At 36.1% G+C, this 14,514-nt stretch overlaps 1 protein-coding gene across 2 annotated transcripts in view; it reads left to right on the top strand.

Moving 5' to 3' along the window:
* The window catches only part of GLU2 (glutamate synthase 2), a 32,790-nt gene extending 21,792 nt beyond the window's left edge, over positions 1-10,998 (top strand). For both annotated transcript variants that reach the window (XM_059572237.2, XM_059572236.2), the window contains exons 19-33: positions 5-202; positions 342-452; positions 701-940; positions 1,028-1,126; positions 3,365-3,460; positions 3,561-3,758; positions 3,862-3,936; positions 4,121-4,249; positions 4,345-4,443; positions 7,629-7,771; positions 7,875-7,968; positions 8,421-8,659; positions 8,751-8,829; positions 9,817-9,900; positions 10,442-10,998. In XM_059572237.2, coding sequence (XP_059428220.2) covers positions 5-202; positions 342-452; positions 701-940; positions 1,028-1,126; positions 3,365-3,460; positions 3,561-3,758; positions 3,862-3,936; positions 4,121-4,249; positions 4,345-4,443; positions 7,629-7,771; positions 7,875-7,968; positions 8,421-8,659; positions 8,751-8,829; positions 9,817-9,900; positions 10,442-10,609 — 2,052 coding nt within the window. In that variant the 3' untranslated portion in view covers positions 10,610-10,998. The remainder of the gene's footprint in view (positions 1-4; positions 203-341; positions 453-700; positions 941-1,027; positions 1,127-3,364; positions 3,461-3,560; positions 3,759-3,861; positions 3,937-4,120; positions 4,250-4,344; positions 4,444-7,628; positions 7,772-7,874; positions 7,969-8,420; positions 8,660-8,750; positions 8,830-9,816; positions 9,901-10,441) is intronic.
* Positions 10,999-14,514: the final 3,516 nt, after the last annotated feature.

The following is a 14,514-nucleotide window of genomic DNA, read 5'->3' as shown; positions in this document are numbered from 1 at the left end:
ATAGGTTCTTCGTGATCTTCTTGAGTTCAAAAGTGATCGTGCTCCAATTCCTGTGGGAAAGGTTGAACCTGCTGTATCAATTGTTCAACGGTTTTGCACTGGTGGGATGTCACTTGGAGCTATTTCAAGGGAAACTCATGAAGCAATCGCCATTGCAATGAATAGAATAGCTGGAAAATCTAATTCTGGAGAAGGTGGTGAGGTAGTTTGCTCTCTATTATAAGTTGATTGTAATGCGCAATCATCTCCAGATATATTATTTTTAGTCCTCTCTTAGTTCCATTCTGTCAAGTTGAAACATAATTTTAGAATTGTGATATAATTGTACTTTTTGTGCCCAGGATCCTATTCGCTGGAAACCACTTACAGATGTTGTTGATGGGTACTCACCAACGCTGCCTCATCTCAAAGGTCTTCAAAATGGGGATACAGCTACAAGTGCTATCAAGCAGGTCACTTCATAGAACTTTTCGTTTTGAACAAGTTTATAACTTCCTGGTTTCCCGCAATCTATATTATTCAATTTTTAGCAATATGGTCCAACATCTGCATCGTTATCCTTAATGGGGTTGAATATAGCTGAAGGTGATGATTTTTTATTCATAGTCATGAGTCTGCTCTTTTTTGAATTGGTTAGAAGTGTAGCTTTCTACTATGCATTTCAATAATCAATCTTTACAGAAACTGCATTGATTTTCAGGTTGCTTCAGGACGTTTTGGTGTCACTCCGACATTCTTGGTCAATGCTGATCAATTAGAAATCAAAATTGCACAAGGTGCAAAGCCTGGTGAAGGTGGCCAATTGCCTGGGAAAAAAGTTAGTGCATATATTGCGAGGTTGAGAAATTCTAAACCAGGGGTTCCACTTATTTCTCCACCTCCGCACCACGACATTTATTCTATAGAGGATCTTGCGCAATTGATCTTTGACCTTCATCAGGTGATTATCAACTGCATATTTTCTTTGAAAGGCAGAGATACTTAGATTTCCAATACAAATGATAACTAATATCTATTGATTTAATAGGTTAATCCTAAGGCTAAGGTGTCGGTAAAGCTAGTAGCCGAAGCTGGAATTGGCACTGTTGCTTCTGGGGTTGCAAAGGGTAATGCCGATGTTATACAGGTATATATCCTTGTCATCTTTGTGCAGTGAGCCGTAGCTATCTTAAATTTCTGCTACATAGCTTCTTCATTCCATATCTCATTATGGAGACATAAGCTTAATAATTGTATAACTTGTAAAGAGAATTCTTTATTCATAAGTTTGTTTTTTTGAACATAATGTTATACATTCTGGACTTTAGAGTACTAGCGGTGAGCCATTACATTTTTAGAATGGCCTTGATATAATTACTCGCAGATTGCCAAGGGGCAGTAGTAGTTGGTGCACTGGCACCACTCTATGTTATAGTTAGCAGCCTATATACTCTTGGAGTGTCCCCAATCACCTTCCTGCCCAAGGAGTGGACTTTTCAAATGGAAGTGAAATTGGAAAATAATGATTCTCATTGATTGTAGTTTAGGTTAGTGGTGGGGCCTGGATCTTACTTCAGGGAGGAAAGATGAAAGCAAAAAAAAGATCTAATTTGAGAAATGTTAATTTTTGAATTAAAAATTCAATAATTAACTCCAACTACTTATAAAATGTAAACTTCCATTTATTTTTCATGCCAATTAATATTATTCAACATTTTCTTACAGTATTATAGAATCTCTGCATGTTTGTCTCATTTTCTTTAATTTTGAATAAATATTTCTCAATTATGCATAACTAACCCATCATTTATCTATTCAATTTTTGATACTATAAAGTGAAAAACCACTTGAAATTAACTTGATATGCCTTCTTATTTTGTTAACTAAGAAAATAGTGCTCTAACTCCAAGTGAAGCAGTGGATTGTTGAGCCGCTGAGGACACTATTTAAGACCAATGATATGGCATCATACATTCCCTTGACATATTCTAGCAATTCTGGGAGAGGATGTCTATAGGATTTCACTCCCTAGACGTATTAGCTTTTTGTTCTTTCCTCAGAATTTCATCAATCCCTCTATAAATAAATAAAATGAAGCCCCATTTGCAATTCAGAGTTTTCTCTCTATTATTCTTTGCGTGAGCTAGATGAGTGAATTCATTTTTTTTTTCTTTTGAAAACTTCACTTACCCCCTTAGAAGTATTAGTGTTTTTGTAATCATAACCTCAAACCATTAATTTTTGCAATGTCGGGGTAACCTAGGAGACATCTCTATTCCCCCTGGGGAAATCCTTAGAATTACCACTTCTTAGCTTTCAATTTGCCTCTGACCATCAAATGAAATGTGAATAATTCGTCCTCTCTTTGAAAGAAGGGGTGCTTTTGGTTTTGTTGGTACTTGAAACAATTTTGTCTTCTCGGTTTTCCACGTTTCAGATCCTTTTAATTCACCCCCACCATTCAGGTTTAGGTGGTTAAATGAAATGTCCCTTATACCCTTTAAAAATTGTAAAAATACGAATTTGCCCTTAATTGAAAAAAAAAAAAAAAAAAAAGTACAACACAAAAGGAAAAAAAAAAAAAAAAACCTAAATGTTCAAATGGAGCCCTAGGTACAAAACTGGTAGAGTAGAAACCCCACACCTCATAATTCTTGCCAATCCACTTCTTGAACATTACCTACGAGTATTAACGCAGACTTCGCCAAATTCACCTTCAAGCCCGAAGCTGCTTCGAATAACAATTAAATAGTCCGCAGATAACCCAACTAAGCGGGACAAGCCTTGCATAAAATCAAAGTATCATCGGCAAAAAGAAGGTGTGAGACAGAAACATTGCTACTTTAAAACCTTCTATCAACCCGTCATTTGTCATAGTAGAGATCATTCGGCTCGAAACCTCCATCACAAGAACAAATAACAGAGGAGAGAGAGGATCCCCTTGACGCAAACCATGGGAGCTACCAAAGAACCCATTAGAAGCACTGTTAATCAAGATCGAAAACCACACTGAGGAGATACTGTAAGATATCCATGAGCACCTTGAATATTTTTTTTTTTTGATGATACAAAAGTGAATGAAGTTATAAATCACTCCTTGGAACTTCACTGACACCATTTTATTGATACTTTCTGGTTAACATCTTGTTTATTATGTATACATTTTCTCAAAGTTTATTATTGGTGACAATATCTTGTGTATTTTTATTTATATTTTGCAAATGTCTGTTAGTGGATATGTTGAAAGCAACAGTTGAATATTCCTTTCAAGTTGTAAATCCTATCTTTCTGAAGTGAAAATTTAGAAGTTGTGGTCAATGTTTCTAACTATTTAGTTTGTATTTCCATTTTGATCTTTACTGATAATCTCTAATTTGCCTTGCAGATATCAGGGCATGATGGTGGAACTGGAGCCAGCCCCATAAGTTCCATTAAACATGCTGGTGGTCCTTGGGAACTTGGACTTACAGAATCACACCAGGTTATTATTTGACACCCATTCGATAAATATACACAGATGCTTCTTTTGATCGTCTTTGGAGGGACTGTATGTGCTTTTGATTATTGATGATCTTCCACAGACACTCATCCAAAATGGACTTAGGGAAAGGGTTATTCTCAGAGTTGATGGAGGCTTCAAAAGTGGAGTTGACGTCCTAATGGCTGCAGCTATGGGTGCTGACGAATATGGATTCGGCTCTGTGGCAATGATTGCTACTGGATGTGTGATGGCCCGCATTTGCCACACAAATAATTGTCCTGTTGGTGTTGCTAGTCAAGTATGGATGATTTTTTATTTCATTTTATTATTTCTTGTTTTCTTTTCGAACAGAGTTGGGTTTGAATTTCTCTCATCTATTTTAAAAATTCATTTTACTTCAGAGAGAAGAACTACGTGCTCGGTTTCCTGGTGTGCCTGGTGATCTTGTCAACTTCTTTTTATATGTTGCGGAAGAGGTAGTCCATCTGCCTTTTTTTTGCCTGATGGGATTTATTTCCATCTTTTTGGTCCACGATTTGATCTGTTCCTTACTAATATAGAGTTTTCTCTTTGTTTTTGTGACAATTCTATTGATCAAGTCCTTCAAGGTCCACATTCTTCTTTGTGTTTGTTAATATACTCTCTGCTTATTTTGGCCAGGTAAGAGGTATGTTGGCACAGTTGGGATATGAGAAGTTGGATGATATAATTGGTCGGACAGATTTACTAAGACCTCGAGATCTCTCCTTAATGAAAACTCAACATCTCGATCTCAATTATGTTCTCTCAGTATGTATTTACTTATTTTCTTATCATATGTAATTGTATGCTTCACATGCCTATTTTCTTGCTTATATAAGAATACTTTTTTCTTTTATTCGCAGAATGTTGGGTTACCAAAATGGAGTAGTACGGCAATCAGGAATCAGGATGTTCATACTAATGGTCCTGTTTTGGATGATATTTTACTAGAAGATCCAGAGGTAACAAGTATTGACATTAATGCTAATTGCTACTAAACCCATTCAGTATTTTCCTTATTGATATTAATGCTACTTAGTTTTTAGGTTGAACTGCTTTAGCTTTGGGGGGGTGGGGGTGGGTGGGTGCCATCACATTTGTGATGAAAAGTGGAGGTGTCAAGAAATGCCATGTAGGTTGGGTGTGTTCTTGATTGTAGATATGCACACTTCCACTTCATAGGGTCCCCTATCTCGTAGCAAACCTCCACAACCACTTACCACTCGATTAAAATGAAGCATGTTTTTCACCGCTAACCCTCTTGAGTTCTTCAGAGTACATATCTTCGACCAATTCACCAAATGAAACTTAAATTCATTACCAATACCTCCCTAAAGAAAAGGGACAAATAATATGTGGGTAAGTTGGAGAGTGCTTTTGATCAACATTAACCTGTCTCCCTTTGATAAATACAACCTCTTCCAACCCACCAATCTATGCTCCATCTTCTCAATAATGACACTCCAAATAGTGGAAGCCTTATAATGAGCACCCAAAAGAAGACCCAAATACTTCATCAGCAACGAAGCCACACTACATTCAAGAATGCTAACCAAGCCCTCCACATCCCCCACATCACCTACAAGAACAATCTTGGACTTAGACAAATGTATTTTCAACCCCGATACCGCTTCAAAACATAGAAACAAGCATCTCAAATTTTGGAATTGTTCCACACTATGCTCACAAAAAGTAAAGTGTCATCTACGAATAACAAATGTGACACTTATCATTTCCTCCTAATTTCTCAAACCCACTGAAAACTCAAAAAGAAGCCCTCTATCCACTGTCGCAAATATCATCCTACTTAAAGCCTCCATATCTACCACACACAATAAAGGAGACAAAGGATCCCCCTGCTGTAGTCTTCGTGAACTTCTAAAAAAAACCTTGTAGGCGAGCCATTGATGAGAATGGAAAGAATGGACCGTTGAAATGCAATGATCTATCCAACCTCGCCGTCTCTCCCCCAAACCATATCTCTCCTGCAAATATAACATAAACTCCCAATTCCAATGATCATTTGTCTTCTCCAAATCCAAAATTTACATGAAATGCCCAGTCCCCAAAAGCGAAGCCGACTAAACTTCCGAGCATCTTAAGCTACATGGATTTTTTTTTTTTTTTTTTTTTTTTTTTTAAAAAAAAGGATAAATTAGACTTTGCCCTTCCAAACTCCTTCCCATTTGCACTTACACCTTCAAAATACATCTTGCTGCAACTCGGATTTCTACAAAAATGATTTGGGTTAACCCCTCTTTTAGATTTGGCGGTTATTTTGGGTGGGAAACATTACACGTGACTAGCACGTGCGCTTGAGCCGTTTTTTTGCGACTAATTTGCCCCCAAAATTGTTTGGAAATATACCATACTAGTAGTAGTATTTTTTTTTTTTTCAAAAGAAAAAAAGGTTGAAGTCTTTGTTCTTTTAAGGGGTGGTCGCGCTGCCACCCCCATATGTTCTCTCGGAGCATGACACCCTTGAGTAAACGAAGGGGGTGACCATGTAGCCACCCTTTTGTTTACTCAGGGCGGCCACCCCTTTTGTTCTTTTAGGGGGTGGCTGTGTGGCCACAACCCCACCTAAGCCTTAGCATCTTACCCTCTGTTAAGTGCAGTTTCATAATTGTATCCCTCAAATTGGGGTATTTTTGGCAACGAAAACTATTCATGCGCACGTGACTAGCATTTGTGATATTTTCCATCCAAAACTAACAATGAAATCTGACACGAGTAACTCGAAACATTTGGTAGTTTATAAGTCCGAGTTGCAATGAGTCGTAATTTGAAGGTGTAAGTACAAATAGAGTGGTAGTTGCAGTCTAATTTTCCCTTTCTTTAAATAAGAAATCAAAGTAGTGAACTTGTTATAGAAAGATATTAAGGTAGAATTTGTTCTTTTTAGGTATACTATTTTCAGTAAAATACATTTTCTGAGAAAATTATTAATCTTCTACTTGGTTGAAACCTTGAAAATGATGGTGAAAATATTTTTAGCTCTTTGGTTTGTATTGAAAATCATTACCCGCCACCACACCCTAAACAACCTAAAATCCACAACATGAAACGGGTCAGATTTTGCTAAATCTTGTGCTAGTCCCCACACCTTCTCCTTTGTCATATTCACCAAGGACCTCTTTTTTTTTTTTGATAAGTAAAAATATATATCAAAAGCGCAGAGGGGCGCAACCCATATATACGGGAAGTATACAAGAGAGCGCCTAAGAAGAGGAGAAATGAAAGAGGAAATCAGAGAAGCTAATTACTAAAGGAGCTAGCCAAGCGGCTGTCCAAGAGTAAAGAGTAAAGAAGAAAAGATGAATCAGTTCCTCTAAAGTCCTAGTAGAGTTCTCAAAACATCTAGCATTTCTTTCAATCCATATACACCACATAAGACAGAGGAATCATTCACCAAGGACCTCTAGATGGTCAAATTGACCTTTCATGTCCTTTCTCACCCTAATGTTTCTTGTTTCCTAGATCGTCCAACCCCTAGGGCTCGAATATGACAAGAAGGTCCTCTTTTATCAATCGAAAACTAGGTTCTCAAGGCCGTGGTGGCACGTTCGATTCTGACCAGCTCCTCACCAAGTGGCTGCAGGTCTTGGCCTTGATCTGCAATGCCCTGACAGAACAGTTGAGGAACTTCAGTATTGTGCTTAATGATCTGTGATCACACACTTGTAGTGGGTAGAGTTCTTGGATTCTGTGGAGGAGAAGTAGGTGGTGCAACAGAAGGTCGAGGTAGTCCAAGTTCATGGTGGCAAAGGTAGTCCCAGAAAGAGTTCAAATGAGAGGAAAATCGCTTCTGCTTTTTTAAACTGGAAACCATTTTCTGCTTGGGAGCCTTAGTTTTTCATTGACTTGCACTTTGTGGCTGTTCTGAACACCAAAAAAACCAGAAAATATTTTCCGGAAAACATGTTAAGCTGAAACAAACACAAACTTACGCTTAATCATATTTTTAGTGCTCCTTTGGATCCTGTTTGACATCATTTTAAGAGGTGAACGAGCTTGATGGCTGTCAATTCTAAGCATATGAGACAAAAATGACATGTTGGTTAATGCTACTTGAACTAAAAGCACTTATTCTCTGTGTTGCTAACTGTAACAACAATAAAGGTAAATATCATATTTGTTTGTGCAGATATCAGATGCAATTGAGAATGAAAAAGTGATTCATAAGACCTTCAAGATATACAATATCGACCGTGCTGTTTGTGGGCGCATAGCAGGGGTAATTGCAAAGAAGTATGGTGACACCGGTTTTGCCGGGCAATTGAACATAACGTAAGTTGTGGGTTTGACATAGCAAGTATTAATAACTGAAAGGATGCACTTGGTGGCCTCTTTTGTTTAAATGCTGGCTAATAATTTTTCTTCAATATTTCAGATTTACGGGGAGTGCTGGGCAGTCATTTGCATGCTTTTTGACTCCTGGAATGAATATCCGGCTGGTAGGAGAGGCTAATGATTATGTGGGAAAGGTTTGTTCACCAAATCCTTGCCTTTATATTGTTCAAGAAGTTGAAGATTTTACTCAAAACTTAATCAAGTGACTAAGCTATTACTTTTTGAGATGATTAGTTCAAGGATTTTTCAATGTTATGATTCAATTGAGTTTTGGGCTAAATTTTACTTACCCAAAAAAAATAGTTCAGTATAAGTAGGCTATGTAGACTCAGCAATTGGCTATTCTTGAATTTACTCGGTGCATTAGATTTTCAACAAATTTTATTTTACACAGGGTTGTGCTTACCTTTTTATTTTTTATTTTTTTAAAGGAACAATGATAATATTAAAGGTAATGTATAATATCAAGTTGAGCTATTTCAAGTTCTGCTGATTTGCTCTTCTAACCCTATTGGCCATTTTTAAGATTTGTATTTTATATTGTTCATACAAATAAATTCTGATGCTGGAATATAAATGGTACAAGGGTATGGCTGGAGGTGAGTTGGTTGTGACTCCTGTTGACAACACTGGGTTTATCCCCGAGGATGCAGCTATTGTAGGGAATACTTGCTTGTATGGGGCTACTGGTGGCCAAATCTTTGTTAGAGGGAAAGCTGGTGAGCGGTTTGCTGTTAGAAACTCACTTGCTGAAGCAGTGGTGGAGGGTACTGGAGACCATTGCTGTGAGTACATGACAGGTGGTTGTGTGGTTGTTCTTGGAAAGTGAGTAATTGCTCTTTACCTGGCACACATATAAATGAAGGAAATTTCAGGAGAATAGAATTTCACCACATCTATCTTTAACTTGTGACAGAGTGGGTAGAAATGTTGCTGCTGGAATGACTGGAGGCTTAGCATACATTCTTGATGAGGACAACACCCTCCTCCCCAAGGTTTGTCCTTTTTTATTGCGGTGCTTCATGGGGAACACTATGAAGTTGGAACCGTGTAGAGTTGATTTTTTTCCTTTTTATTTTTTATTTTTTATTTTTTTGTAATTTTTTGCTGCTATTACTTCATTATGTGTGCGCTGAGTCAAGTATGGAATAATTGTGCCCTAACTATTCGGAACTGGGCCACAGGAAAAATATAATTGTCTGTAGACAATTGGAATTTTAACCTATAAAAGGTCATACTTCAATTAAGATTTGAACTTACTAAAGACTTTTGTTATCTATTCCCTTTCCAGGAGCTTCAACTTGTCTTCCTTCTAGCAATATTGTATTCTTGAGGCTACTTTTTTTTAATTTTTTTTATACCTTTTCATGAAGTGCATCTGGCATTATAATTAATATGTGGTGTATAAAAATTTTATTAGCTTTATGCTGCCTAGAGAAGTCATAATGCATTGGATGGCGTAAATTATTACCTAAATGTCATAGACGCATAACATGGCATTTATAAGTAATCATGGTACTTGGTTGTTTTAACTTCTAATGAGATGAGATGCATATGAATGATATCTATTTATTAATTTAGTTCTACTCTTTCTTTTTTTTTTTTTTTTTTTTTCTTGGTGTTTATATTTATCCTTCATCATCTATTGGGAAAATATGATAATCTTACAAGCTTGTGGGGGGATGAGTGGCAATACCTCATTGTTAATTTTTCAATATTATACACTTGCTGACTATAGCTTAATCCCTATTCTTTTCCTTGGTCTCTTTAACCAAGAAGCTCATTAGTACTTATTATTTTTTTAGTTCTCTTATTCTCTTTACCCCTCTTTTACCACTTAAACCGTTATCATCGTTTCACTGATGTTTTGTGGGAGCTAGTGCATTATCATTTTCTCAATTAATATGCTCTTCTGTTTTCCTCCTGTATACAATTCCATAATTGTCTAAGCTTTACAACCATATCTTGTAAAATATTGACAGGTAAATAAAGAGATTGTGAAGATCCAAAGATTGACTGCCACCGTGGGGCAGATGCAGCTGAAGAACCTTATTGAAGCCCATGTTGTAAGTGCACCCAATGAACTGCATGAGCCAGCATGCGCCCACATTACATACAACATGCACACACCTTATAATGAAAAAGTTCCAATAACTTCCTACCTTTACCATTATGCCTAGCCTAGCATACGCCTTTTCCACATCTTCCAAGTCCGTTTTGGTATTGGGGCTCATTTATATTAAAGTAAAATTAATAAGAAAGAGGATTAGATCCTTGTTTAGACATTTATATTGGAGCTCATTTTTTGTGTTTTGATTTAAAAAGGGTTTTAATGTGACATAAAGGTGAAAGTTGTTTTTGAGTTTTTTGTGTTAAAAAGTTGTTTGTCAATGTTTTAACTTTATTGGTAGAAAGAAAGAGACTGGATTAGCAAACACGCCCCCGCTATCCCTGACAAATCCTTCCATCCACATTAACTGGGTGGCTTCCATAAGATCTTATACAACTCTTGCATCAAATTATTTCAAAATTTAAGATCCTGAGTGTCACTATCAGAAGATGCATTGTCTATTTTATTAAAAAGGTTTTACTAATTTTCTTGCGAAGGAAAAAACTGGGAGTAGCAAAGGCTCTTCTATTCTGAAGGAGTGGGACAAGTACCTACCACTGTTTTGGCAGTTGGTTCCACCTAGTGAGGAAGATACCCCAGAGGCTTGTGCAGAATATGAGAAAACAGGTGCAGGGCAGGTGACTCTGCAATCGACCGTCCCCTGAGGCCACCATTTTAGTCAAGAAAGCTACTCCCCAGCCCCACAGCTCAAATAAGAGATGGTTTATTAAGTTGGAAGATGGAAGTTGGGTGGCAAGAATTTTTAGTGGAAGATCATCACTGCGCTGGGAGACCCTGATCTGTACATTTGAAAGCATTCACCACTTCGATCAGTGTAATTAAAGTTGTATAGTCATTGTGAAAGACAATATAAATTCAAGCTAATTAAGGTTTTTCCAGTCTTTCTGAGCATTTCTTTAGTCTAATTTTATGTATTAGAGTATATAAAAGCTTCATTGAAAGGAGAAGAGCGTCTAAAGTATAGGAATTACTGATCATGCTTCATTCCACGCGGACCATTAAGTTCAATTTCTAAATGGGCTATTTTGTAGTTTACACTATCTAATTTATGGCTTTGATGCTGCAAGCAACGGGGTTTTCAGAATGAAATCAATTCAAAAATATTACTGTTCCTCAAGAGGTGTTGGTTGTTGCAGAGGACCTTGTGGTAATTAGCTATGCAGTGGCGAAGCCAGGGGGTGTCCAGAGGGGGCATGTAGTCTCCTGGGCCGCCAAGTTAAAATATTCATAGTGATATTAGATTTCATTATTCGAAGGGGTATAGTGGCCCTTCTTGTTAGTTATTTGCTCGTTTGATTTGTTTCTAGCTTGTAAATAGGTTGCTTGGACGGCTAGGATTTGTTCAGCATTTGAAGTTCACTTGAGCTACGTGGTGTTTCTATTAGGTGTGAAGCATGTAAATGAGCATGCTAAGGCCAGATTATAATATATTTTTGTCGTGGATAACAATCAAACATTTTGAACATTACTAAAACTCTTAGTAGAGAAACATGTCAAAGGACATACTAAATCCCAAGTATAATTTCATCGCCTGTAAATCAAACTCCCAGCTTCGCCACTGAGGGTGGGGTTATGAAGCTGTGCAACTGCGAACGAAGAATGAAAGAGCCAAGCATGTTATCTGCATGACGTGAAAAAAACAAAAAACCTCGTGTTTGGCCCGAAAGCATGTTCAAATTCTCTTCTCTAGCTTGAAATCCATACGCCTTTGAGGTCAAAACTTGTTTGACTTTGAAGGTGGTGGCTGATATTAGTGTTCAAAAACACAAATGCTGAGAAGGAATTTTGTTTAGTCGTGTGGTCCTATCTAGCCTACGCATCGCGTAGGTGGACGGCGGCCAGCGGTAGTTCTTTGGTTCAGCCACCTTTGGACTTGGTCAAATTTGATTATGCCGGCACAGTATTCTACTATTCTTCCAAGAATCACCCTTCTTCAACATTCAAAGCATATGCATTTTTATAATCAAACATTCATTCATGAAAAATCATAGGTTCCATTTGATATACAGAATGTGAAAGATAAATGGCTTTTTTGTTTCCAAGCCACCTTCCCCGCAACGGTAGACTTGTCGTGTCTTTATAAATTTCAACCCAAATTTGCTTAGTCTTATTTCACTTTCCATACCCACCAACTCTCCGAATTTTCAACCCGATCGGCTTATGGCGAAATTCAATATTCACACTATTAACTAATTAAACAAAGAAAGGAAAAATTATGATACCCCTTCTTAGAGGGCAATTTCAAATGCTCTTTTTTTATTTTTTTTTTATGGCTTATTTTGATCATTTACCCGTACCGCTTATATTTTAAAGAAACATGCATTAAATCAATATTGAACATCTCCCACATAATAGGCAAATTCGTCATAATAGCATTTCTTTTTCTTCCTTTTTTTTTTTTTTTCTCGAGCAGAAGAAGTCGTTTTGTAGTGTTTTTTCTTCTAATATGAATAGTAAATAGACTCTTAGTCTATTCATTGTTCACACTATAAGCTTCATTTATTATTTTCTCTCTCTCTGTCTCCCTTTCTTTCTTTTACTTTCTCTTTCTCGCCCTATTTCTTTCGGGATTGGATCCCCTCTAGTCCAAACAGATTGGAGAGGATCCAAATGCCTTTCTTTCACACTCTGTCCCATGCAAAAGAATATTTAAAGAAAATAGATAGTAGAATAGAGAATTTGTTAGAGTATGTAGAAAAAATGAGTAGCTAAAGTAAAAATTTTGTACTTTTTTAATATCTATTTTGACTACTCCCGCTAGAGATGCTCTAAATCACTACTTATTCCGATAGGAATTGATAAATTTCGTCAGTCAATTTATAATCTAACACTCCAACACGTAAAATATTTTAACTGACATGAGAGTGAATGATAAAGACAAAATTCGAACTTAAAACTTTTGTTATAACACCATATTAAATCATTATTTGTTTCAAAAGCTTAAACTTTTTACGCAAATTGTGATTAAACAAATATTGTTGTAAAAAGTTAAATCTTTCCAAAGAGACTGTCAATTTATGGAGGAGGAAATATGATTCTTCCTTCCAAAGTAATCAATAAATTGAAAAGTTTGTGAAGTATATATATATATAATTTAAGGCAGTGAAGGTACAATGGGATGCACCATACAAGAAAACGTCGTTTGTCAACTATAAAGCCAAACCTCAGCAGAAGGATTCCTTTTTATCGACAAGAGTAGGAGAGGAGTTAAGGCCTAAGGGAGATACCCCACCAAGCAATTTCTTGGTCCAATGCATTTGGCCATTTTACTTGGTAGAGAATTTCTAATTGTTCTTCGGGCAAGACAAGATAAGTGTACTTACAATTAGATATGTCAATGGGGAATTCATTGTCCACCCTTTTTTCTTTCTTTCTAATTAAAAAATAATAATAATAGGAGGCTACTAGAGTGGCTACTTTATTTGGACGTGATCATAATAGCATATACTCGCTCAAAACCAATGACAAATCCAGAAGGAACTCAGATGAAAAAAAATCGCAAACGCTCCCTCAATCTTAATTGAATTATATCTTGACCCAAACCCATCATTTACAATAAAACTAACCAATTTGAAATAAATTTTTTATAGCATACTCTTCTCTACAACTTGAACAACTATGATTTTTTTTTTTCTAATATGAACAACTATGATCTTATGCTCCGTTTTCAAGCTTAATTAAGTTCAATCCACTTCAAAAATTAAATGCTTTTCCAAGTTGAATCTCAAAGCTCATGTTGTAGGGAAAGACTTCTTGGTTATAAAATTAAGGTTGATAATTTTGTTAGGATTTTTTATATTCTCCAACATTCTGTTTCTTTGTTGGGTTTATTATATTCCTTAACTATTCTAGGGTTTACTTGCTTACTACGTACTCAGTTTAATATCCATATCTTAATAAAAATATTTGATATATATAGCATTTATCTTGATCCAATTCATGGCTAAATATGAGATTCGTTAGTTCAAATCTCGTCTCTCTCTTTCTCTTCTCTTCTCTTGAGCGGATATGTAAAAAAAAAAAATTAAAAAAAAAAAAGAAAGAAAGAGGAGATTGGTTGATTAATGGAGCATAAATAGGAATGTGAAAACCCACATATCTCTAATACATTCATCCGAAATAATTAATTTGGCAATAAATCTTTCACACTTGGTGCTTTTTCTTTCCATTAAGATTCTAAAGCTCTTTTTATGCATGTCCCCAACACATTTAAACCATTTCAACTTTTTTGACCAGAGAATCCAAATCTGTTCCCGAATGTTCTCATCCAAATTGCATCCTTTAATATATTATTAAGATATTTTAGGACCCAATTTTTTTATAAAATATTCTATAACCAAGTTTTGTGTCAATTCGGGTCACTCTGAATTAACTCAGGTTAATCCCGGGTTAACTAGCTTAACCCATATAAATTAAATTATAATTTTTTTTTTTTTTTAAAACACAAACCCTAAAACCTAAAATTCATATAAATTCATTTTTACAATCCATAAATTCATTAAATTAAACTTTCCAAAATTAGTCCTGCTTGAATCAACCTAAAACAGGT

Source organism: Corylus avellana, chromosome 10 (assembly GCF_965113065.1).
Source record: "Corylus avellana chromosome 10, dhCorAvel1.hap1.2, whole genome shotgun sequence".
In the NCBI taxonomy this organism is placed as follows: domain Eukaryota; kingdom Viridiplantae; phylum Streptophyta; class Magnoliopsida; order Fagales; family Betulaceae; genus Corylus; species Corylus avellana.
This window is presented reverse-complemented; position numbering and strand designations above follow the sequence as displayed.